This window comes from Choloepus didactylus (assembly GCF_015220235.1).
Source record: "Choloepus didactylus isolate mChoDid1 chromosome 25 unlocalized genomic scaffold, mChoDid1.pri SUPER_25_unloc2, whole genome shotgun sequence".
NCBI lineage: Eukaryota > Metazoa > Chordata > Mammalia > Pilosa > Megalonychidae > Choloepus > Choloepus didactylus.
The window spans coordinates 4,958,687-4,980,650 of NW_023637607.1; the positions used below are offsets into that span (position 1 = coordinate 4,958,687).

At 58.7% G+C, this 21,964-nt stretch overlaps 1 protein-coding gene across 1 annotated transcript in view; it reads right to left on the reverse strand.

The window, feature by feature from the left end:
* The window catches only part of FBN3 (fibrillin 3), a 77,321-nt gene extending 55,746 nt beyond the window's left edge, over positions 1–21,575 (reverse strand). Inside the window, exons 1-29 of the mRNA XM_037824424.1 lie at positions 21,556–21,575; positions 19,585–19,781; positions 19,382–19,464; positions 18,854–18,952; positions 18,616–18,711; positions 18,262–18,357; positions 16,418–16,615; positions 15,922–16,047; positions 13,525–13,677; positions 13,249–13,413; positions 12,761–12,904; positions 12,545–12,664; positions 12,315–12,440; positions 10,667–10,801; positions 10,130–10,405; positions 9,794–9,847; positions 8,747–8,872; positions 8,533–8,658; positions 6,912–7,031; positions 6,631–6,768; positions 6,397–6,447; positions 6,041–6,166; positions 3,259–3,483; positions 2,892–3,017; positions 2,443–2,571; positions 1,359–1,484; positions 576–701; positions 341–463; positions 92–217 (exon numbers count right to left, since the gene is read on the reverse strand). Of these exons, the coding sequence (XP_037680352.1) occupies positions 92–217; positions 341–463; positions 576–701; positions 1,359–1,484; positions 2,443–2,571; positions 2,892–3,017; positions 3,259–3,483; positions 6,041–6,166; positions 6,397–6,447; positions 6,631–6,768; positions 6,912–7,031; positions 8,533–8,658; positions 8,747–8,872; positions 9,794–9,847; positions 10,130–10,405; positions 10,667–10,801; positions 12,315–12,440; positions 12,545–12,664; positions 12,761–12,904; positions 13,249–13,413; positions 13,525–13,677; positions 15,922–16,047; positions 16,418–16,615; positions 18,262–18,357; positions 18,616–18,711; positions 18,854–18,952; positions 19,382–19,464; positions 19,585–19,772 (3,727 nt within the window). The 5' untranslated portion in view covers positions 19,773–19,781; positions 21,556–21,575. The remainder of the gene's footprint in view (positions 1–91; positions 218–340; positions 464–575; positions 702–1,358; positions 1,485–2,442; positions 2,572–2,891; positions 3,018–3,258; positions 3,484–6,040; positions 6,167–6,396; positions 6,448–6,630; positions 6,769–6,911; positions 7,032–8,532; positions 8,659–8,746; positions 8,873–9,793; positions 9,848–10,129; positions 10,406–10,666; positions 10,802–12,314; positions 12,441–12,544; positions 12,665–12,760; positions 12,905–13,248; positions 13,414–13,524; positions 13,678–15,921; positions 16,048–16,417; positions 16,616–18,261; positions 18,358–18,615; positions 18,712–18,853; positions 18,953–19,381; positions 19,465–19,584; positions 19,782–21,555) is intronic.
* Positions 21,576–21,964: the final 389 nt, after the last annotated feature.

The following is a 21,964-nucleotide window of genomic DNA, read 5'->3' on the forward strand; positions in this document are numbered from 1 at the left end:
CTGCCAAGCTCCCCCTCCCTTCCCTGTGACAGACAGGGAAGGAGGGGATTCAGTGCTTGTCCCGGCTGCCCCCCACAGCCCAGCTCCTCACCAACACACGTCCTCAGGTCTGGCATGGCCACGAAGCCGTTGTAGCAAAAGCAGCGGTGCCCCCCAGGCACGTTTGTGCACTGGCCCCTGTTGCACACACCTGGGGTCTCTTCACACTCATCCACGTCTGGGAAGGCACGGACGGGCTGTGCTGCAGGTGGCCCAGAGGAGGGGGAGCCCAGGGTCCCACCCACTGGGTCTCTGCCTCCTTCCCACCCCAAGAAGCAAGGAGGGGCTGCAGCCCACCCACCTGCACATGCCCGCCCATCGGGCGTCAACGAGTAACCCTGTGCACAGCTGCAGCGGTAGCTCCCCTCGGTGTTAATGCAGTGTGTGCCACACCCACCATTCCCCACTCGGCACTCGTTGATGTCTGCAGGGGGCAAGGCAGAGACGTAGCGGGGCTGGACCCTGGTTGGGGTGGATCTGGGGCTGTGGTCGGAGGCAGGGGCTGGTGGGGTGGAGCCAGGGGCCGTGCATCTCACCCATGCAGCCCTGGCGGTCGGGCGTGTTCTGGAAGCCGACGTGGCAGGAGCACTGGAAGGTGCCGATGACATTGACACACTGGCCATGGGGGCACAAGCTGTCACTCAGGGAGCATTCATCGACATCTGCGGGTGGGGGAAGCCCAGAGTTGGGGGCCCGTGGGAGGGACGGGCCTGTCCTCCTATTTGCCATCTGCATGGCTGTGAGATGCTCAGTCACACATCCACGCTGATGAGCTCAAACCCCCAGGTGTGCGGGTCTGCTCACTCACAAACACACCTTCACACCCACTCCCACGCGAACACTTGCCCTTGGTAAACAGACACACACATACACAAACCCTCTTGCACTCACACAGACACAAACCTTTGTACCTACTCACATGCAGACACCCTCACCCTTGTGGAGATACACATCCGCATACATGCTCAGGCACTTGCACGCTCACAGCCTCATGCACACACACACTCCCACTGACTCCCACGCCTTCTCACACTTCACACATAGCTACACACTGACCCACACTCACATACTTGCTTCCCCACTTGGACACACACACTGAAAACACACACAGAAACACACTCCCACATGGATAGGTTCACGCAACCACTCACACACTCGCAACCAGATGCACTCATGCTTGCACACTTGTGTGCAGGTACACAGACACACAAATGCACACTTTCAGTCACACTCAGACACAAATCAGCACACATCCCTACTGAGTCACACTCACGCTTGCTCCCCCATTCACACCCAGGCATGCCTGCTTGCACGCTCACCCTCACAGGCAGTGCCATCGGCTGTCAGCATGTGTCCAAGGGGACACTGGCACTCGTAGCTCCCGTCTGTGTTGATGCACGTGCCTCCCTGGCAGAGCTGTGAGTCCCGCACACACTCGTCCACGTCTGGGTATGTGGAGAGGGAGAGCCGGTGTGAAGATATGGGCCCAGGGTGAGGTGATGTGGCTTGTGAGAGCCCCCTCTCCCCAGCCCCAATCCCCTGCTGAAGGCAGGCAGGCCTGGAGGCTCACACTCAGTGACCCTGGGGGCAGAGGCCGAGGAGCAGGGACAAGTCAGGAGGGAAGCTGGAATTTCTAAAAGAATCAGGACTATAAAGCCCACACTCCTGGTGTTACTGAAGGAAGCCAAGAAGCCCCACAGAGCACAGCAGGAAGCTGAGGCCCAGCCCCACCTCACCCTCCAGCCCCAGGCGCCTCCTTCCACCCCTCCAGCTCCCACCCCAGGGCCTTTGCACATGCTGTTCCCTCTCCAGGCCGCTCTTCCAGCCCTCTATTTGCCCCGTTGACTCTACTCTGTTCGGCCAGGACCTCCTCGAGCCCCACAGAATGGGGTATATCCCCCAGGGCCTCACAGCCCTTTCAAGTGCCTCTAGCAGCACCCACTTCATATTCCTTTGGGGTTTTATTTCATCAACGTCCACTCACAAGCTCTCTGCTCGGCAGATGCACAAAAAACGTTGTTTAAATGAGTAAAAAAGCAAAGGATGGGGGGGTGATGAAGGCTCCTTAAATGCTGGTGACTCCCAGATTTCTCTCTCCCGAGCCTCTCCTCTTCTCACATTTTATCCTCCCGGGGAAACCTCACCTATCCAGGACGTGCTGGCCACCCCCAAATCTCAGTCCCCAGACGTGGCGTCCAGCCACCTTGGGACAACTCCCCAAGGCCCTCAAACCCACTGCGGGAGAACCAGGCCTGCCCCCTCCATCCCCCAACTTCACAGCCATATTCCCACCAGCCTCTCCCACCTGCCCCAGACCAGGCACCTGCCCTGCTACTCCCTCCCCGGGATCACCGGCTCCCCACCCTGTCTGGGCGCCTCTCTCCCCGGCCCCGCCAACCCTACCCACGCAGGTCTTCATCAACAGGAAGCCGCCCTCATAGCCGCGGATGCACTCGCACTCGAAGCTGCCAGGGGTGTTGACGCAGGCACCCCGGCCGCAAAGGTCTGGGGAGATGCGGCACTCGTCAATGTCTGCAGAGAGAGGGACACGAGGGGGGCGCCTGGGAGCCCCAAGCTGCCAAACCATGAAAGTGGAGGAGCCTTCACTGAACACTGGGACAAAGGCATGGAGTTTCCTTGCAGCCACCATCCTCCGGAGCTCAAAGGCCACTGGAGGTCACCGCTGCCAAGCCCTCCTCTTACAGCCGGGGTCCCTGAAGCCCAGAGAGGGAGCTGGCCTCCCCTGGGTGGCACAGAAGGCAGGAGGGGAGGAGCAGAGCTGCCTAAAGAAGGCTGTGCCTCCACGTCAGGCCCAAGCCCCTTCCCTGGGGAGAAGCGGAGGCAGCGCTTACCCGTGCAGTTCCTCCCCCGGGTGTCCAGGGCGAAGCCCCCAGCACAGGAACAGCGGAAGCTGCCCACGGTGTTGCGGCAGGTACCGTGGGAGCAGAGGCCTGGGAAGGCTTTGCACTCGTTCACATCTGGGGGGTGGGGAATATAAAGCATCATATAGGGCATCAGACAAAACGCCACGAGCTTCCCCCCAGCTCAGAGCCGTATATGAGCTCCTCCCTGGGCTCCTGGCTGCAGAGCATTCTCGCACCCCCTCTTCCTGACTGCAGGTGGCGTGCAGTTTCCCACACTCCCCCTCCCAGGCCTTGGACCACACAGTGCCCCACCCCACCCCCCACCGGCCTTCCAGGCTCCCCTCCCCACCCACACCTTTATAGAAGGGCTGGCCCAACAGGACGTCCCGGCTGGCAAAGCCCAGCCCCCGAGGGCACAGCCTGGCAAACGCCGGGGACGCAGGCTCCGGGCACGCCTTGCACGCAGCTCCCCAAGCAGCCCCGATGGAGCAGCAGCAGACGTCCAGCCGGTACTTCCCAGGTAGGGGAGCCCTGCACGCGTCCTCGCCCCCATGTGGGAAACACGGCTCCAGCCGCACATCTGAGCAGAGGGGACAGCCACACAGTGCCCGGTGTGAGCCAGTTGCAAAAGACACAGCAGCACCCATCTGGAACTTTCTCCCCAGCACAGTGGGACAGGTGGGAGAGTGGAGTGGGAGTGACACTGGCACACGGTGATTTGATGTCTTCAATAGAAATGTTTTAACAATAAGAACTCCTGCCACTACAGTGCTTTCTGGGTGCCAAGCACTGTTGTCAACTCATCAGTTCATCCACACCTTTCATCCTCAAAATAATGCCCAGAGGAAAATACTATTATCGTGCCCATTCTGCAGGCAAGATAAACAGAGGCACAAAGGGGTTAAGTAACCTGCCTGAGGTCACAAAGGTTAGTAAAAGGGAGAGCCAGGGTTCAAAGCAGGCCATTTGGCTCCAGAGTTCACCGTGTACCTAATCCCTTAAACTCCCTCAGAACAATCTGGAAACAGCCAGCTCCTCTTCAGCACCAGGGATGCGGAGCCAGCACAGAGGCTGGGCCACTACAGCCCGAGGGCTGGGTGCCTGGCTGCATAAATAAAGTTTTATTGGAACACAGCTTGTCCATCTGTTCCCATATCGTCTGTGGTGGCTTTTGCAATACATGGCAAAGTTGAGTAATTATGACAGAGCCTGGGTGGCCCATGAAGCTGAAAATATTTACTCTCTGGCCCTTTATAGGGAAGGTTTGCTGAACTCTGCTCCAGAACCACTTATCTCTCTGTGCAAAAGTACCCTAAGTTTAACCAGGTGAATGTGAAGGCGAGAGCTTGTTATAGAATCTCTAGAATAAACAGAAGTGCCTCATGTCCTCTTGCACCGTGTGTGGATCAGCATCCTGGGTTCAACAGTGTCCCCCCCCCACACAAAGCACATCAACCTGGAACCTCAGAATTTGACCTTATTTGGAAATAAGCTCTTCGCAGATGCAATTAGCTAAATTAGGATGAGGTCATACTGGATTAGGGTGGACCCTGAATCCAGTGACTTGTGTCCTTAAAAGAGGAGAGGACACACAGAGACGCAGAGGCACGCAGGGGAGAAGGCTGCACGATGTGGAGCGATGCACCTACAAGCAAAGGAACGTCAAGCTCATCAAACACCAGCAGCCAGGAGAAGGGCACGGCACGGATTCTGAGCCCCCGGAAGGCGCCAACCCTGCCAATACCTTGACTCTGAACTTCTGGACTCCTGAACTGTGACAGAATAAATTTCTCCTATTTTCAGCCACCCAGTTTGTTACGGCAGCCACAGGAAACTAAGATAACCAGATGCCCTGCTTCTTCTGGCTCCCAAATTAAGAAAATATCTCTTAACAGGAAGATAAAAGATTCCACCCAGAGAACGGAGAAAGAGCCAACATCTAGGAAAGCAGTTTCCAACCTGCAGCAGCAATTTTGCGCCGCCCCCCACCCCCACCACTGCTGGGACTATTGGGATGACAGTTATGAATGAGCGGAGGGGTTGCTAGTGGCATCTCGTGGGTAGAGGCCAAAGACAATGCCCAACATCCTACAAGTCACAGGACAAACCCCCCAACGCACACACACATACACACAAAAGAATTATTCAGCTCAAGATGGCAGTCGTGCCAAGGTCCAGAAACTCTGATATAGGGGAATAATATTTCAGAGCCTTTGAGTTTGATGCCAAGCCATTAAGGGTGAGCCTTTGACCCCTTGCAACTGAGTGAGATTCGCAGCAAGGAGCTAGGGGGGCTCTGTCCTCAACTCCACCCTGCATAAACCATATTTGGTATAACAAGAAAAAATAAGCAGAAGTTCATTAGTTGCAGATATGATTAAACAAGGTTTAACCATTTCCAACAAGCCCACATTGCCATTAAATTCTTGGAGAATGACAAAGGATGCCCCAGGGGCAAAAACTGAGACACAAACATCTTTCGACACATGTAGGCAGGAAATGGGCAAGGAGAGGGTCCCAGATGGCCCCTAAACCCCTTAGGAGGGGTTCTCCTAGGACGGGGGTTGTGATGGTTTGAAGTTGTACGTACCCCAGAAAAGATCATGTTTGTAGATTTGACCCATCCCTGCAGATGTGGACCCAGCATTTAAATAGGATCTTTGGGTGAGAAGGATCTTGAGTTGAGACATGACCCACCTCATTCAGGGTGGGTCTCAATCCTCTTATTGGAGAATAAAAGACAGAGGCTAGACAGAAAAAAGCCCCAGAGAAGCTAAGAGACGAAACTCAGAGAAACACGCACAGAAGCTCAAAGAGGAAAAAAGCCGCAGAAGCCAGAACTGGAAACGAAACCCGAGAGAAAAGGGAGAGACCAGTGGACATACATCACTGTGCGCCTGGCCATGCCAGAGAAAAGCTGAAGATCGCCGGTAGCAGGTCTTTGGGGAGAAAGCACCACTCGTGATTGGACATTCTTCACGGCTCCGAGCAGTAAACTTGTAAGTTAATAAATCCCCACTGTAAAAGCCAACCCGTTTCTGGTATGTTGCATTTCGTCAACTTTAGCAAACATCAACTTTGTTGTCAAGGCAACAAAGGCAGGACACGTGGCCCCCGTGGGGACCTGGCAGACTCACCCACACACAGCCGGGCCTTGGCATCCAGCGTCAAGCCCTCGGGACACTCACAGCGGAAGGAGCCAGCAGTGTTGAGGCAGCGCCCATTGGGACAGACCCCAGGGAAGGCTTCACATTCGTTCACGTCTGGGGAGGGGCAGCAAAGAGGAAAGGGCAGGGCTGGGGGCTCCCAGGAGTGGCAGGGACTGGCTGGGATCCCAGGGTCCTGGAAACCCAAGTTGTCATTGGGGAGGGGGCAGATGGATGGTGGCAGGGGGCCTGGGGACTTGCGGCAATGACCCAGGTACCAGGAAGCAGGGATCTGCATCTCAATTCCCAGAGCTTCAGGGGAGAGCTGCAATGGGGCAGGGAGTTACCGTCGCAGGTGAGACCCTTCACGCGGGCAAAGCCACGAGCACAGGCTGGGTCTGTGGTTGGGAGAACAGAAATGGGAGAAGAGTCACCCTCTGTCTAGACTCAGGGGACCTGCTCTGTTCCAGCACCCCCTCTCGGCTGGTTCTCTGGCATGGGTGCAGGGGCAGGCCCCAGTGGCACGGTGGTCTCCGTGCTCCCCCCTCTCCCTCGCCACCGGGGAGGTCCCAGGGCCTTACCCATCTTGCAGGGCTCACAAGGGCTCCCCCAGGCAGCCCCGAGGGTGGCACAGCACTCGGAACGCAGGGAAGCTCCGTGGAGGTTCTCCTCGCAGCGGCCTTCTTGGACCTTCAGCCAGCAGGTGCCCTTGGTGCTGTCTGGGGGGAGCAGGCCACCAGACTCACCTGCCAGGCCCAGCTGGGCCCACGCCTGTGCACCAACCCCCAGAGGCCGGGCCTTCCCCGGGCAGGCCACAGGGCGGGGGTCCCTGGAACACTCAGGGGCTGGGGGGGGCTCTCACCTAGGCACACGGTGCCGGAGGGCCCCAGCCAGCTGCCGGGGGCACATTCGCAGGCAAAGGCGCCAGCCAGGTTCCGGCACACGCCACTCACACACGGGCTGGAGAGGCACTCGTCGACGTCTGTGAGGACAACCCCACCGGGCCCTCAACAGCAGGAGGGTGAGCCCCAGCCGCGAGGGCCTGCAGGTCCATGTGTGTGCAGCACGTGGGAGTCGGACGGACACAGGCTCAGCAGGGCAAGCATGTGCACAGGTCTGGTCATGCCAAGCCATGCGTGCCCACATGTGTGTGCCAACGTGCAGGGTCCACATGAGCACGCCCGGGTGAAAAGCACAGAGGGGAACAGGGACTCAGTAGAGGGTGGTGCCTATGAGCGAGGCTGAGAGGGACACATGGGAAGGAAACCTGTAGAGGCAAGCAGGAGAAGCAGGGGGCCATCCCGAGCTGCCACAGGGGTTCAACAGGAGAGGGTCCCAGCAGGGACACATGGAGGGCACTAGTGACCCTGGTGACAGTGTCACACAGGGATGGGGGTAAGGACAGTGCTTTGGAGAACTCTGGCTGTGAGGAGGAGAGAGGAAGGAAAGAGGACAGGGGGCTGAGAGGAGAGGTGGGGTCACCAGGGAAGTCTGTGGGTCACGCTATTGTATGAGTCCAGATCTGTGCAAGTGGGTGTGTGTGTGGGGCTGCATGATGGGAAAAGACATTGCCACAGGGGATGTGCACATGCCCTGGCATGGGTGCACTAGTGTGTGTGTGTGTGTGTGTGTGATGTGTGAGAGTGGTGGGTCAAGGCATGAATGTGTATGAGTGTGAGTGGGGACGGGCAACCATTCCTGTGTGTGTGGGTGTGTGAGCATGAACACACAAGTGCATGGACTGGGAGAGTGTGTGTGTGTGTGCCTACAAGTGCATGGAATTGTGTGTGTTACTGTGACCATGTTTGTGAACATATGAGTGAGAAAGGCCTGTGTGTACCTGTGAGTGTATGAATGTGCGTCTGTAACCGTGTGGGCATGTCTTTGAGCGTGCCTTCCGTGTGCACACGAGTATGTGTGCCTGCATATAACTGTGGGACCGTGATCACAAGTGTGAGAATGCACGAGCATGTAAATGTGGCTACGTGTGTGTTTGTGTGTATCTGATTTTAAATGCATGAGTGTGAGTCTTTGTGTTTGTGAATGCATGAGTGTGTGGACAGGCTTACACATGTGTGGGTGTCTGAGAGTGAGTATGTGTGAATATGAAAATGAGTATGTGGACTCAGGTATACATGTGTGCAAGCTTCTGTGTGGTGCACGTGTGTAACTGTGAGGGTGAATGAGTGCATAGGTGTAGGCACACATGTGCAAGCACCTCTGAGAGGGGATGAAAATAAGTGTGAACATGAGTGCATGGGTATAGGTACGCATGTGTGCAAGCACCTCTGAGAGTGTGTAACTGCAAATGTATGAGCATGTGTGGATGCAGGTACCACATTTAAGTGCCTTTGAATGTGTATTAACACATAGCTCTGAGTGTGAATGTGTATGGATGCAGGTACACCCTCGCGTGCAGTACTTCTGAGGGGTTGTGTGTGCCTGTGTGTACATACACACACAGCATGCCCAGGACCTTGTACCTTCACAGGTCTCCGTGTCCTGGCGGAAGCTGAAGCCCCGGGGACAGGAGCAGCTGTAGCTGCCTGGGCTGTTCTGGCACCATCCGTTGTCACACAGCAGACTGTTGTGGGCACACTCATCCACGTCTGCCAGGTGGAGGGAGGAGAGCAGGGTGAGGAGTCTGCGCAGGGGTGGCCCCGCCTGCTGGCCCACACACCCACCCAGCGTGCTCACCCACACAGTCCCTGCCTGCCACGCCTGCCTCGTAACCCAGACTGCAGATGCACCGGTAGCTGCCTCGCAGGTTCTCACACGTGCCATTTGCACAGACGTCTGGGTCCAGGGCACACTCGTTGATGTCTGAGGTGGGGGGAGGGCGTCAACGTCTGCCCCACCTTGCCAGGAACTGCCAGACACCAGCGCTGGTCCCACCTCATCTGGAGCTGGCTGAGTCCTGCTTGGGGCCACCCTGTGCCTTGGGGGACATTAAACAGCATCCCTGGCCTCTACTCCCACGATGCCAGTAGCACTGTCCCAGCTGTGACAACCAGAAAATGTCTCCAGACATTGCCCAATGTCCATCAGAGGGCAAAACTGAAAACCTGTAGGGCGGGCATTTGTCCAGCACGAGCATGACAATGATTTAAAAAGCAATCGCAGTTGCTGACACTTATAGGGTGCTTATCGTTTCATGCCAACACCCCTGAAATGAGTCCTATTCTTATCCCTACTTTACAGATAGGGAAGCTGAGGCACTGAGCGGAGACATAAGTTGCCCAAGGTAATTCAATTAGTAAAGGGCAGAGCTGGGATCAAACCCAGGCAGCCTGGCTCCAGAGTCTCGGGGGGGGCGGGCAGGGAGTAGCAGAGATAGAAAACTTGACTGTACTCTGAGTCCTTTGATTTCTACTCAGGCAGAAAGACTGTTCACGAAGTGATGCTGTGTGCATGTGTGTGTGTCTATCTGTGCCTGTGTTTGATCAGCAGAAGAGAGGCACAAGCACGGGGAACTTCGTTTCAAGTTTCACCTTTACAGATCAGGCACTTTGGGCTGAGACCTGGTGGCCGCAGATGGGCCAGGGATCCCCAAAGCTGGGGGGTGGGGAGGGAAGCTCCGTTCCCAGGGGAACTGGGAGAATCACATTGGGGGCTGCAGAGTAAGTGTGCATGAAATCAGAACTCAGGAGGGAAGGGGATGGAGGGGGTGGGATCGGGAGAGGGGACGTGCTAGAATATCCACCCTCGCAGGCCCCCATTTGGAGGGTGTGGGTCCCCACTCACCTTGGCCATCTGCGGTGATGCCGAGACCACTGCTGCAGAGGGCCTGGAACTTGGCTGTGGGTGGTGGGAAAACGAGCAGGTGAGAGAAGTCAAGGAGCCTGGCCAGACAGCACAACCCTTTAACACTGGGCAACAGCCTGAGTCTGTCATCCTCCCATGCGGTAGAGCAACCTCCTCCAGCCTCTTCTCGGGGAGATGTGCCAGAGTAGTGAAGCCCCTACCCTGTGGGAGCCAAGACCCCAGCCACCTTCAGGCCTGAGGATTGTGAACTGGGAGCAAGGACTAAAGATGCACCGAGCCAAAGAGGCGGGTGGGTGTGGGCAGCCGGCCGCTCACCGGAGCTCTTGGCAGGACACAGCTGGCACGGCTCCCCAAAGCCATGGTCGGGGCTGGCACAGCAGCACTCGGATTTGGTGACGGCGCCAGGGAGGGGGCGGGCACAGGAGCCCTTCTCGACAGTCCCGTAACATGTACTGCGCACGTGGGTGTCCATACAAATGTGGCCATCCGTGTCCACCGCCAGCCCCCCGGGGCAGCGGCAGTGGAAGGAACCCTCAGTGTTGGAGCACTGGCCGTTCACGCAGATGCCGGGCAACTGGCACTCGTCGATGTCTACAGGCAGTGGTGGCACCGAGACAGTTCCCAGCTGTACCCTCCTCAGCCCCCACCAGTCCTTCCCACCTCCCTGCCCTCCCATCCTCCCAGCCCACCCTTCTCTTCTCCTCTCCTTCCTTTTGCACCTCCTGTCTCTTTCTCCTTTTCCCTTGTCTCCTCCTTGCTGCCTCCTGTCCTATTACCGATCTCCTCCCCAGCCCCATGCCTCTCCTCCTCTCCCCACTTTCCCACTTGCATCTCCCCTCTCCCTCCCCCAGCCCCAGGTCTCATCCAGACAGTCTTGACCCCCAGGCGCCAGCAGGAAGCCGGGTTTGCAGAGGCACCTGAAGCTGCCTTCCACATTGAGACACACCCCATGGAGGCACAAGGTGGTGGCGGCACACTCGTTGTGATCTGCGGGCACTGGGAGGGGCTGGTCCAGGCAGGCGAGGCGGGCGCCGGGTCCCCCTGGGTCAGCCTTGCCCTGTCAACGAGCCCTCCTGCCTATCCTCTCTAGGGACAAGGGCTCAGCCCGAGGGACCCCTCCCTGGGTGTAGGAGCCAGACAACACCAGACGACAAGGTGCTGTCTGGGATGCTGTTTGCTTGTTCACAAGCCTGTCTGAGGGAATATAAGCTCCAGGAGGCAGGACCAGAGCTGGTTTGCTTAGAGCTGCAACTTTGGTCCTGGCGAACGGCAATAGTTGTAAAAAGTTGAATAAAAGCAGAAAAGAGGAATTCTTTCCTGATGAGGGAAGAGAGGGTGATGGAAGAGAATAAAGGGGGTCCCCAGTGGCCGCCACAAGCTGCGGCTAGACAAGCTTGGCTGACCCACCCCTACCCCACAAGGAGGCTGCAGGCCGGGAGCTCTCCAAGGTCCTGATCCCACCCCACTTCATAGCCAGCCTCTCCTAGGGCTCTGTGGCCCCAACTTGGTCCTGAGACAGGAAGAGACAGGATCAGGCAGCTCCTGGGGTGTCCTGAGGGTGTGGTCATGCCCTTAAGGCCCTTTCCTGGGACTCACAGGATGAATATGTGAACTAGGAACGAAGAAGTGAGTGGGGGAGTAGCCAGGGGGCAAAAAGAATATGCAGTGGGCTGCTGAGCCCAGGCAGGCAAGCTGAGGTCACAGAATAAGGAGGGACGGTAGTGACGGAGCAAGAGCAAAGGTTTGAGGTGGCTATAAAAGCCAGGAAAGCAGAATGCATATGATCAACTGTCAAATGTTTAGAAAATAAACAGATGGATGGATGGATGGATGGACAGGTAAATAATAGATAGACTGATAGATATAGGCAGATAACAGGCAGACAGATGAATGCATGCATGCACGATGGATGGGTAGGACAGATAGATAAATAGATGAGATGGATAGATAGGTAGGCAGGCAGGCAGATAGATAGATGATATATTGGATAGATGGACAGATAGATGGACAGATAGATGATGGAAAATAGGTCAACAGGTGAGAAATATAGGTAGAATTAGATGGATAGATAGACAGACAGATCCATGGATGATAGAGGGATACACAGGTAGATATAGACGGATGGATGGATGGATCAGATAGATAGATAAGATAGATAGGGAGGCAGGCAGGCAGATAGAAAGACACAGATGACAGAGCAGACAGATGGACAGACGGGTGCACAGACAGAAGGATAATGGATAGATGGGATAGACAGATCGACAGATGAGATCGATACATCAATAGATAGAGACAGATATAAAAACATGGCAAATGTGGTAAAATGTCAAAACCGGTGGATCTGGTATCACAGGGGTATATCAAAGTTCTCTGTGTAGGTTTTGTATTATTTTTACAACCATTCTGTAAGTTTGAAATTATCTCAAAATAAGAAGTTAAAAAAAGGAAAAGTTCTGTGAGTGGGAACCGGAAACCCCCCACCCACCTGCCCCCTACTCACCCACGCAGTTCTTGCCGTCAGGCGTGAGCTCGAAGCCCGCGTTGCAGACGCACTGGAAGCTGCCCTCAGTGTTGACACAGCGGCCGTGGCGGCAGAGCTGACCGCTGATGACGCACTCGTCCACATCTGGGGAGCGGAGGACATGGCGGGTGGTCAGGAGGTGCCACCCCAGGCTCTTGCATCCTCTGGACGGGACATCCGTACCCCTGCTGCCCTACAGACGGCCTTACCCACACACGCCTGCTTGGCGACCGTGGCCTGGAAGCCCTCGTGGCACCGGCAGTGGTAGGAGCCGGGGGTGTTGATGCAGTCTCCGTGGTGACAGGGGCTGCTGGAGCACTCATCCAGGTCTGCGGATGGTGGCAGAGGGCGGTGAGCCCCAAGCCGGCAGGACACCCCCCCATGTCCCCTTCCCCATGCCCCGCCGCCGGCCGGCCGGCCCTCACCAATGCACTCCCCCCGCACGTCCTGCCTGAAGCCCAGGTTGCACTCGCAGTGGTAGCTGGAAGGGGTGGTCCGGCAGCGCCCGTGGAGACACAGGTTGGTGAAGTGTAGACAGAGGTCGATGGTCTGGTTCAGCGTGGCTGTGCCTGCAGGCAGGGGCCAGCGAGGGGTGGGGGGCCTAAGCCCTGGGGCCGGACACCCACTCTGAGACTGGGGTCCTGCCCTGGCTCAGAGTGCCCCCTTCCCCCAAAGCTTCAGACTCTCCCACTAAAGCCAGAGTCTACTGTAGACTCACCTTACCCTGGGCCCACATACCCCTACCAAGACCCAAACTGTGACCCCCCCAGACTGCAGTCCAGGCCAGGGCCCCCACCCCAAAGCCCTAACCCTAACCCTGAGGCCTAGACCCTCTCCCCCAGCCCTGGGCCCTCCCCAGAGACCCAGGCCCGCATCTGGGCTTGGAACCCTCCTTCCAAGTCCCAGGCCTCACCAATGTTGGAGTTGGGGACCCCAGGGCCGTTGGAGACATGGGGGTGGTGCTGTGGCAGCCCACCAAGGCCAGGACCCACGCCTTTGGGCCCGAAGCCTGGGAGGACGGGGAAGGGGTAGGAAGGCACCAGCGGGAGCCCCTGGGCACACAGGCGTTGGAATTCATCTGCAGGGAAGCGGGTTTGAGGTCAGGCTCTCAGTCCTGCCCCAGGATCCCCACCCCCAGCAAGTTCTGGGGTCAGTGGCAGACGAGCGGGACAGCCCCCAGGCCACTCACCAGAAGCCCGTGGAGGACACAGCTCAGGCATGGGGCCCGCCGCCCAGCACCTGCCCGTGCCGCAGCAGCACTGCCTGCGAGTGTAGTGGCCGGCGAGATCTCGGGCACAGAGGCCCCCGATCAGCACCGAGAAGCAGGTACCAGTCCGGTGGTCTGCCGGAGAGCAGAGGGCAGGCCCAGTGAGATCGGGGGCGGCTGGGGGTAAAGAGCAGAAGATCTCGAACCTGGATTGCAAACCCAGCGCCACCAGGAATGCCTGGGAGGCAGGTTTCTTTGCCTCTCTGTGCCTCAGCTTCCTCATCCGTGGAAGCAGGATACTTAGAACACCCACTTCACCAGGAGCACCCACCTCATTCCTGAAAAGCACTCAAGCGCCTGGCTCAAGGCCAATGCCCAATACGAAGACGCACCCATAAGTTCAGAGAGGTAGCTCTGGGATCATTCCAAGCATAAGTGTCCCAACACCAAAGCTAACACTGGTAGTAAGCTCCCCGTCACTGCAGGTATTCAACCACAGTTAGGAAGACTCATTGGTGCGGTTGCTGCCCAGGTGGAAGGACAGGCCGGACGCTCGAGTGGGGATGCCAGGAACTGGGGTTGCCAACATGAGGAAGGGCCCTGAGAAGCAAGGTGGTAGAGTGACGATCCACGGCTCCTGGGGAGACTGGGGCAGAGGCACCCGGGTATGACACCCATGGACACTCTCCTGCTTCCCACTGTGCCCTTGGCTCAAAGTGGTGATCAAATTTCTCAGGCCCCAACTCAAAGAATGTATCTTCAGGTTTAAAAACCCACAAACCCTGGCTGGGGGCCCACAGTGGAGCAATTCCTTCCACTGGCTGGAAATTCCGCCCCTGCCCTGCCCCAGGCTGGGAAAATAGGCAAAGGTCTCCACTGCCAAGGTCCTGTCCCGTGCACCTGGGGAACCCCCACCTGGACCAGGAGCAGGTAGGGGAGACATGGCCCCGCAGTGGGGGAGAGGGGGTGAACCTGCCCAGACAGGAGACAGAGGCCAGAGAGGTCAACCCACCAGTTCAAGGTCACACAGCTGCTAAGGGGGGAGGGGAAACCAGATCCCCACAACCCCAGGGGATTTACCAAGCAGCTGCCTCTCAAGTAGAGAAGAGACAGAATGTAAGAATCCTAACTAATGGCTCCGTTGTCACACTAAGCACCCCGTGAGCCAGGCCTTGCTACGAACTCACAGCCTCAGTGCCTTCTGTCCTCCTCACCTTCGGGTTGGCTGCCTACAACGTACCAACCCTAGGCAAATCCCATCTCAACTTTTACTTTCTTGAATTCTCACCACAACGCCACAGGGTTGCAATTGTTACCCCATTTTTCAGATGCGGGAAACAGAGGCACAGAGAGGTTAAGCCACTTGCCCAAGAACACGGAGTTGGCAAGCAGCTCATCCAGCAATTTGGACCCAGGACTGCTAAAATCCAAAACCCCTGTTCAGAAGCAACCTGGCCTTGGTCCAAATCTGGGGTCTCTGCTGTTAGCAGGGGTGTTGGGGGGGTCTAGAGGAAGCTTCCATGCCGGCCACGACGGGCCCCCGAGAGGGAAGGGGCCTAGAAACTCTGGAGTTGGCAGCACTCCAGACACATTACCAGCCCTGCCTGGTAGAGGCCCAGCCTGAGGAGCCGGGGTGGCTCTGGAGAGCTGCCGAGCCCCCTCCCCCATCCCCAAATCAACACGCGGCTCACCCCACCCCCACCAGAGCTCATATTCCTGGCCAGCCCTGTTGACCACGGGGGCAACTTCCAAGGCCTGGGGACCAGCTCAAGAAAGGGAGGGAGAGCCCAAGGGGCCTCCAGCCATGCAGGGGGTAATCTAGGATCTGGGCCTCCGGCTGTGGGGGGGGCATCCAGGGGAGGCACCAGCCCAGAGAACCCCAGCCTGGGCTTGATGAGTTGGCTCAAGCAAACCTCCCCTCTCTGGGCCTCAGTTTCTCCATTTCAAAACCAAAGGGGGATGAGGTACTCTTAAAATGTCTTTGGGGGTAGGGTGAGAGTGTAGAGATAGGGGCTAGAGGGTCAGAGAAGCACAGAGCTGAAAGCTAGAGGGTCAGAGGAGCCTAGAGAAAAGGGGCCAGTAAAACAAGAAAGCCCGAAGCTAGTGAGCCAGAAAAGCACCGAGTCCAAGGGGCAGAGGGGCTCACAGGCTGGGGTCCACAAGAAAAGAGAGGTCAAGGGGTATTGAGTCAGAATGCCAGAGGGGATGGAAACTGGAGTCCAGAAAGACAGGACATAGAAATTGGAGGGCTGGAGGGGCCCGAGTGCCAAGGTGTTGCAGAAGTAAATGAACAAGGGATCTGTCTGTCAGACTGAGAGCAGATCAGTCTGTCTCTGATCTGCTCTCGACCTCTCAGGCCCCCTAGGGTCCCCGCCTTACCCAGGCAGCGGGTGCCATCCAGGCTGATGGCAAAACCAGGGGGGCAGGTGCACATGTAACTCCCAACTGTGTTGGTGCAGTCGCCCCCAGAGCAGAGGCCTGGCACGTGGCGACACTCATCCACATCTGCAGAGACATAAACCCTGATCAGAGTCCCGCCCCACCCCCCACCCCTCTTCCTCCCTGCAGGGGAGCCTGAGAAGCCCAGGACACAGAGAAAGTCCCAGGCTGCTCCCATCCTCCACCTTCACACTTCACACCACTCTCACTGAGCCGGTGTCCAGCCAGACAGTGGCACTCGAAGGAGCCCACAGTGTTGACAAAGCTGCCTCCCTGGCACAGGCCTGGTACAGCCTGGCACTCAACCACCCCTTGCAAAGCCTGGCAAGGGGGTGAGACGCCCGTCGGAGGAAGGAACCAAGGCTGCCTAGAGCTCCACTTCACCCTGGGTCCCCCCGGGGCATCTGCCCCCACTCCCTGACCACACCTCACCCACCTTGGCAAGCCCCTGTGTGGATGTTGGGGACGAGGCCGCGGCGACAGGGGAGCGGCTGGGCAGGGCAGAGTTCACACGGGAGGCCCCAAGCCCGGCCGACGGTGGCACAGCAGAGAGCCTTGGTGCAGACCAGGCCTGGCAGGTGACGCCAGCACCCCTTGGGGCCGACTTGGCCGAAGCAGGGCCCCAGTCGGTAGTCTGCAGGGCAAAGTGGATATGGGTAGCCCCCAAACAGCTACTGCTCAGTACTCTACCTTCCTCACCCCTGAAGCAGCCACCTTCCCAGCCTCCTTCCCACCATGCTTTTTCCTAATGACAGGACTTTACTCAGACAGTACCCCTTCCTGGGATACATCTCCTCCCTTTTGCTGACGAACTCCTATTCACCCTTCAAAACTTTCTCTCCAAAGCATGCCACAAACAACCTCCAAGGTGGGGCCAGGACCACCAAGCCCACAAAACCCAGGATATATCTGGAGAGCAACACCCCCATCCCACACACCCCCAGGCCCACACTCCCTACATACCCGAACAGAGAACCAGGAATGCCTGGCCTGCCAAATCTCCCAGATTTTGGGAGGGGGGGCCCTGCAACAGCCAAAATCCTCTGGGCTCCGAACACCCCATCCCCGATCTCCATGCCTGGCCAGAGGTGGCCCTATGGGTCCCCCCTACCACCACCGGGTGGGGCCCAGCTATGCCCTCCCTGTCTCCATTCTCCAGATGTTTCCAACAAAGAAGCTGGATTTTAACCAAGGGAAGCCCCTCCCAGAGGGGGAAGGGACAGGAGGCCCTCCAGGCCCCTCCTAAGTTAGCAACCCTGGTGGTTCCAACTTGGTCCCAAGGACTTCCCAAAACCTCACCTATATGCCCCAAACTCTGGAACCCCACTCACCTTGGCACCAGCCCAGCCTCTCTCCTGAGTCTTTCCGTCTGCACCCATCCCTGGCCACCTGTCTCATCCTTCCCCACGGCTGTTCACCCCCAAGCTTGCTCCACCCCTGAGAGCCGAAATTCCAATGCTACTTTGTTGTCAAAGTTGTTTCCAGAAGCCCACCCTCAATCCTAGGTAACCCCATAGCCCCTCCACCTTTTGATTCATCTTCTGCCTTCTCCAACTGGCTTTGGCCACGATGTACCCCTTGCCCCCAACCCAACACCACCCACCACTGAGTGAGTCAGGGACCCATCCATCTCTGCCTTCCTTGACATCCCAAGGGCTCCCATATCCCAATCAACCACCAGCCTGGGCAATGCCTTAGTTTTGGCCACAGCCTCCCCACAGATGACCCCACCCACCTCAGCCTGGGGACAGTTTTAAAAGTAAAGGGTGCATATATCTCAATAAAATGAATAATTAAAAAAAAAAAAAAAGTAAAGGGTGCAATCAAGAGGACTTGTCCATCTGGTCACCTGCGTCTCCTGGGAGATTCCGCTAAGACGTCCCTTCCTCCAGGAAGCCCTCCCTGATCCTTCCCTGGAGCAGGAGGTTCCTTGGACCTTCACGGCCCCCAGGATGCCCCTTGTTGTTATAGTGAAGCCCCTAAGTTGCTATTTTCTGTCCCTGGAGTTTCTTTCCCACCCGCTAGACTGGATATCCACTGACAAGGCCTGCACCCTTCTCTCTCCTCTCTCTGGCATTAACATAGGGTCTCGCTCAGGGCCAGTGAGTAGCAGATATTTTTCCAGCAAAAGAAAGAAATGTCCCATCTGCCCCAGCAGGAGGGGAATGGGGGGGGATAGTAAGGAAGCCAGTGGAGCCCTCCAGGGCCTGGCCGTGTTCAGGGGGCTTCCAGGAAATCTGCCTGCCCTTCTCCTAGCCTCTCCCACCCCGGGGTTTGTACCTCTCTCACACTGAGGTCCCCTGAAGCCGTACACACAGGCGCAACGGTTGGGTCCGATGCAGCGGCCGCCGTTGTAGCAGCCGTGGTCACAGATGGCTGTGGAGGGACAGGGGAGGTGGCCTGAGGCCCCCCAGCAGCAGAGGGAGCCCAGGACTCACCAAACCCAACTTCACCCAGCAATCCCCACAGTCTGGCCCCAACTGAATGATAAAACAGTGGCAATGGGCCATCCCTGGTCCAGGAAGAGTGAACTGTGGGCAGGGAAGAGCAGTGACCTCCCATCCGTGACCCCCCCCCGCCCCGGGCCCAAGGGTGGGAGGAGGTATGCGTGGTGGGATCTTGCGGGGGACTCACGCTGCCCACACACAGTGCCCGTGTAGCCTCTCTGGCACAGGCAGGATGCCCCTCTGCAGCTGCCCCCATTCATGCAGCTGACGCTGCACCCTGACCCTGGGGACAAGAAGAGGAATACACGGTCAGAGGGGACAGAGCCGTGGGTGTAGACTAAGAGTGACATGGACTAAGAGCTGCCCTGGGGGCATCTGGAAGCCTGTCAGCTTCTCCTCCCACCCCGGGGACTCCTGCGGCTCACCTGGGCTCCCCCCGCAGCTGGGGGCCAGCCTGCCGTCCACACAGGTGCACAGGTTGGGTTGGGAGCAGAAGCCCTGGCCGCAGGAGTGCCTACAGACGGCTGAAACAGGCAGAGCAGGGGATGGTCACCACGCCAGCCAGGTAGCTCCAGGCTCGGAGCAGCTCAGGTAGACGCTGCTGGGGGTCCACGGGCGCCACTCGGCACGCAGCAGCCCTGTTTTACGTGGGTGAGTCTCCGGGCTTCTGCTTGAGCCATTGGGAGACAAAGCCGAAAGAACTGGAGCCCCAGATCAGTGCCCAGGGGAAGCCTCCTGGAATCAGAGTCAAGAGTCCAGAGACCGAGAGGACCGAGAGAGAAGGGAAGGCTTAAATAAATGTGGCAAGTGGCCTGGGAACCTGATGCAAGGGCCATCCCCAGGCTTTGGCCAGGCCCCCTGGCCAAGTTCTGCTGAAAATAGGGCTGGATTTGCCAGCGGGTAAGAGCGTCCGAACTCCCACCCCCACCCCAGCAGGAGGCAGCGGCACTCACGCACGACGCAGTGGTTCCCACCAGGCAGCGTCCTCCAGCCGGGGCAGCAGTAAGCCTGGAAGCGGGAGCCGCACACATTTGGCCTTTGGGGAGAAATGCCATGGCCAGTGAGACCCTACCAGGCTGGGCATCCCATGGTTGCTCCCCCCACACACACACACACACAGACAGGCCAGCCCAGCCCACACCCCAAGGAAACACACCCCTGCAGAATGCCCGGGCTACCACCACGCCTCCGCAAACGTCCAGGAACCGCAGGCTCTGCTGCCCCATCCCAGCGGCCCTGGCCACCTGCCATGCACAAAAGAACCATCCAGGCCAGCAGGAGCCAAGCCAGGGGACCCTGGGCCAGGGCCCTTTTCCTCGCCGAGCACAGCCCCTCCAGAGCCATGACGTGTCCCTGCGGAGAGGAAGCGGGTGTCAGCCCCAGGCAAACCCAGTCCTCAGGGTACCACGGGGTACCCACAGAACCAGGAACAGTGGGATGGACAAGTGTCCTGCTGGGGAAGTGCAGGGAGGCCCCCAACCTGGGAGAAGGTGAGCAAATCAGAGGTGGCTTCCTGGAGGAGGCATGATGTAACAGAGATGGAGCTAGACAAGAGAGAGGTGCTGGAGCAGAGGGTGCAAATACAGGGAAAAGAGAGGCAGAAGCGTGTGGAGTGTTGAGGGAAGCTGTGAGAGAAGCAAGCAAGGCTGGGATTTTGCAGGAGTGGGGAAGTGTGTCACGGAGCTAACACTTTTATCTCAAGGGTGATGGAGGGCCCTTGAAGGGTCTAAAGGGAAAAGGTACAAAGGGCTGTGGAAATGGGAAGGGGCAGGCAGGTGAGGAGGCTGGGGCAAACCTCCAGGAGAGAGAAGGGGTGAGGAAGGAAGAGATTCCAGGGATAATGGGGGTGTAGAAGCAGCAGAAGCTGGAGCCTGACCAGATGGGAGGTGGGAGGGAGGCATGGATGGCGGAGACTCCCAGAATTCTAGTGGGGGCAGGGGCTGGGCAGAGTGGGGAGGAGGGTGGGATATTTCCCTGATATAGGGGAGGGAAGGGTTAGTAGGTAGGTGGTGAGTCTGTGGGAGGCAGGGGTACCAGGGAGAGGGTGGAGTTTCCCAATGCAGGATGCAACCCTGCGCCCAGCAGGGAAGTGACAGCTTTCTGCCCACTTCACAGAAGAGCAAACCGAGGCCATCAGGCCCTCCTTAGTGAGGGGCTGAGTGGAGCTGAAGCCCAAGAGGAGGGGAGGGACGGAAAGAGGATCAGAGGCAGTTTCCCCAGAGGGTGGACCAGGAAAGAGGGGTGGGGGAATTTAGGAACAGGGCCGCTCCTGGTGGAGGGGATGACCCAGGCAAAGGTTTGGAAGGTGAATGGAACAGAATACTTAGGGGAGAGAAGTCAAACCAAGTGCCCTTCGCGGTCCACTTTCCCTTCCAGGGAGGAACAGGGCCTCGGGGCATGCTGTGTGTTCTTGGGTCCATGGCTGTCCCTCTCTGGGCCTTGAAGTACCGTGACAGCCTGACCGGGGAGCTCCCAAGATACCCCGGGAAGGAAAAGACCCTTGTCAGCTCTGGAGAGGCGGGGGAGAGTGGGTCCGGTCAGGGCGGGGCGTGCGGCTCTGAGGACGCTTTCTCCGACTTTCTCCAGGCAGCGTCCGGGCCCGCGGGAGTCTCCTTCTCCCCGCCCCGGCCCGCCTCGGGGGTCTCCAGCCCGACCTCCTCCGCCCGCCTTGCTGTGCGTCCCTCCGCCGGCTGCGCCCCGGAGACGGTCGAATGAATGAGCGGCGCCCGCGCGCGCGAGCACGGCCGGGGAGCTGGGGGCCCAGGCGCCGCCGGCCGGGAAGGGGCCCCGCGGTCCGCACCCCGGGCCCGTGGGTCGCGTTCTCCGCCGGGCAGGGCCGAGGGCGCAGGCCCCTGGGCTGCGAGCGACCCTGTCCTGCTGCGCTCTCACCTGCGGGTCAGGGCCCGGGGCCGACCCCAGCGCGGCCCAACGCCTCCACACACACCCCGCCGGGACGGCGCGCCCCGCTGGGTGCCGAGGGGAACGCGGGGAAGGGAGGGGCCGGGTGCAGGGCGGCGGGGCTGCAGACAAAGGAACTCCCTCCCCCCCTTCCCCCGGCCCCTCTCTCCCCTTCCCCCTGCTCCCCCACCCCTTCCCGCCCTGCTGCGCGCCCCGCGCCTCCACCTACCTGCGAGCGGACGCGCGGGCTCCGCGGGAGAGGGCCGGGGCGGGAAGGCGGGGCGGAGAGGCTGACCCCGCCGCCTTCCCAGCGGAGAGCGGCCACTCCGGGGGTGGGGGTGGGGGGAGGAGTGTTTGCACCTCCAAGCTCCGGGCGCGGGGGGCGGGGGCCTCCGAGCCGTGGCTGAGGGAGGGGCTGGAGCTGGGGGAGGGCCTGGGGCTCCGGGTGAAACGCACGCGGGCGGGGAGGAAGGGGAATGAGACGGGGATTGGGGTGGGGTGGGGCCTCCGGGCTGGGGGCGCTCCGAGCAGGGGCTGTGGGGGTCTGGGTTTTCCGAGGAGAGTTGGGCTGAGACTGGCCCTGAGCTGGGGTTCGGATTTGGGGCGGCCTGGACTGGAGCCAGCACCAGGAGGCCGAC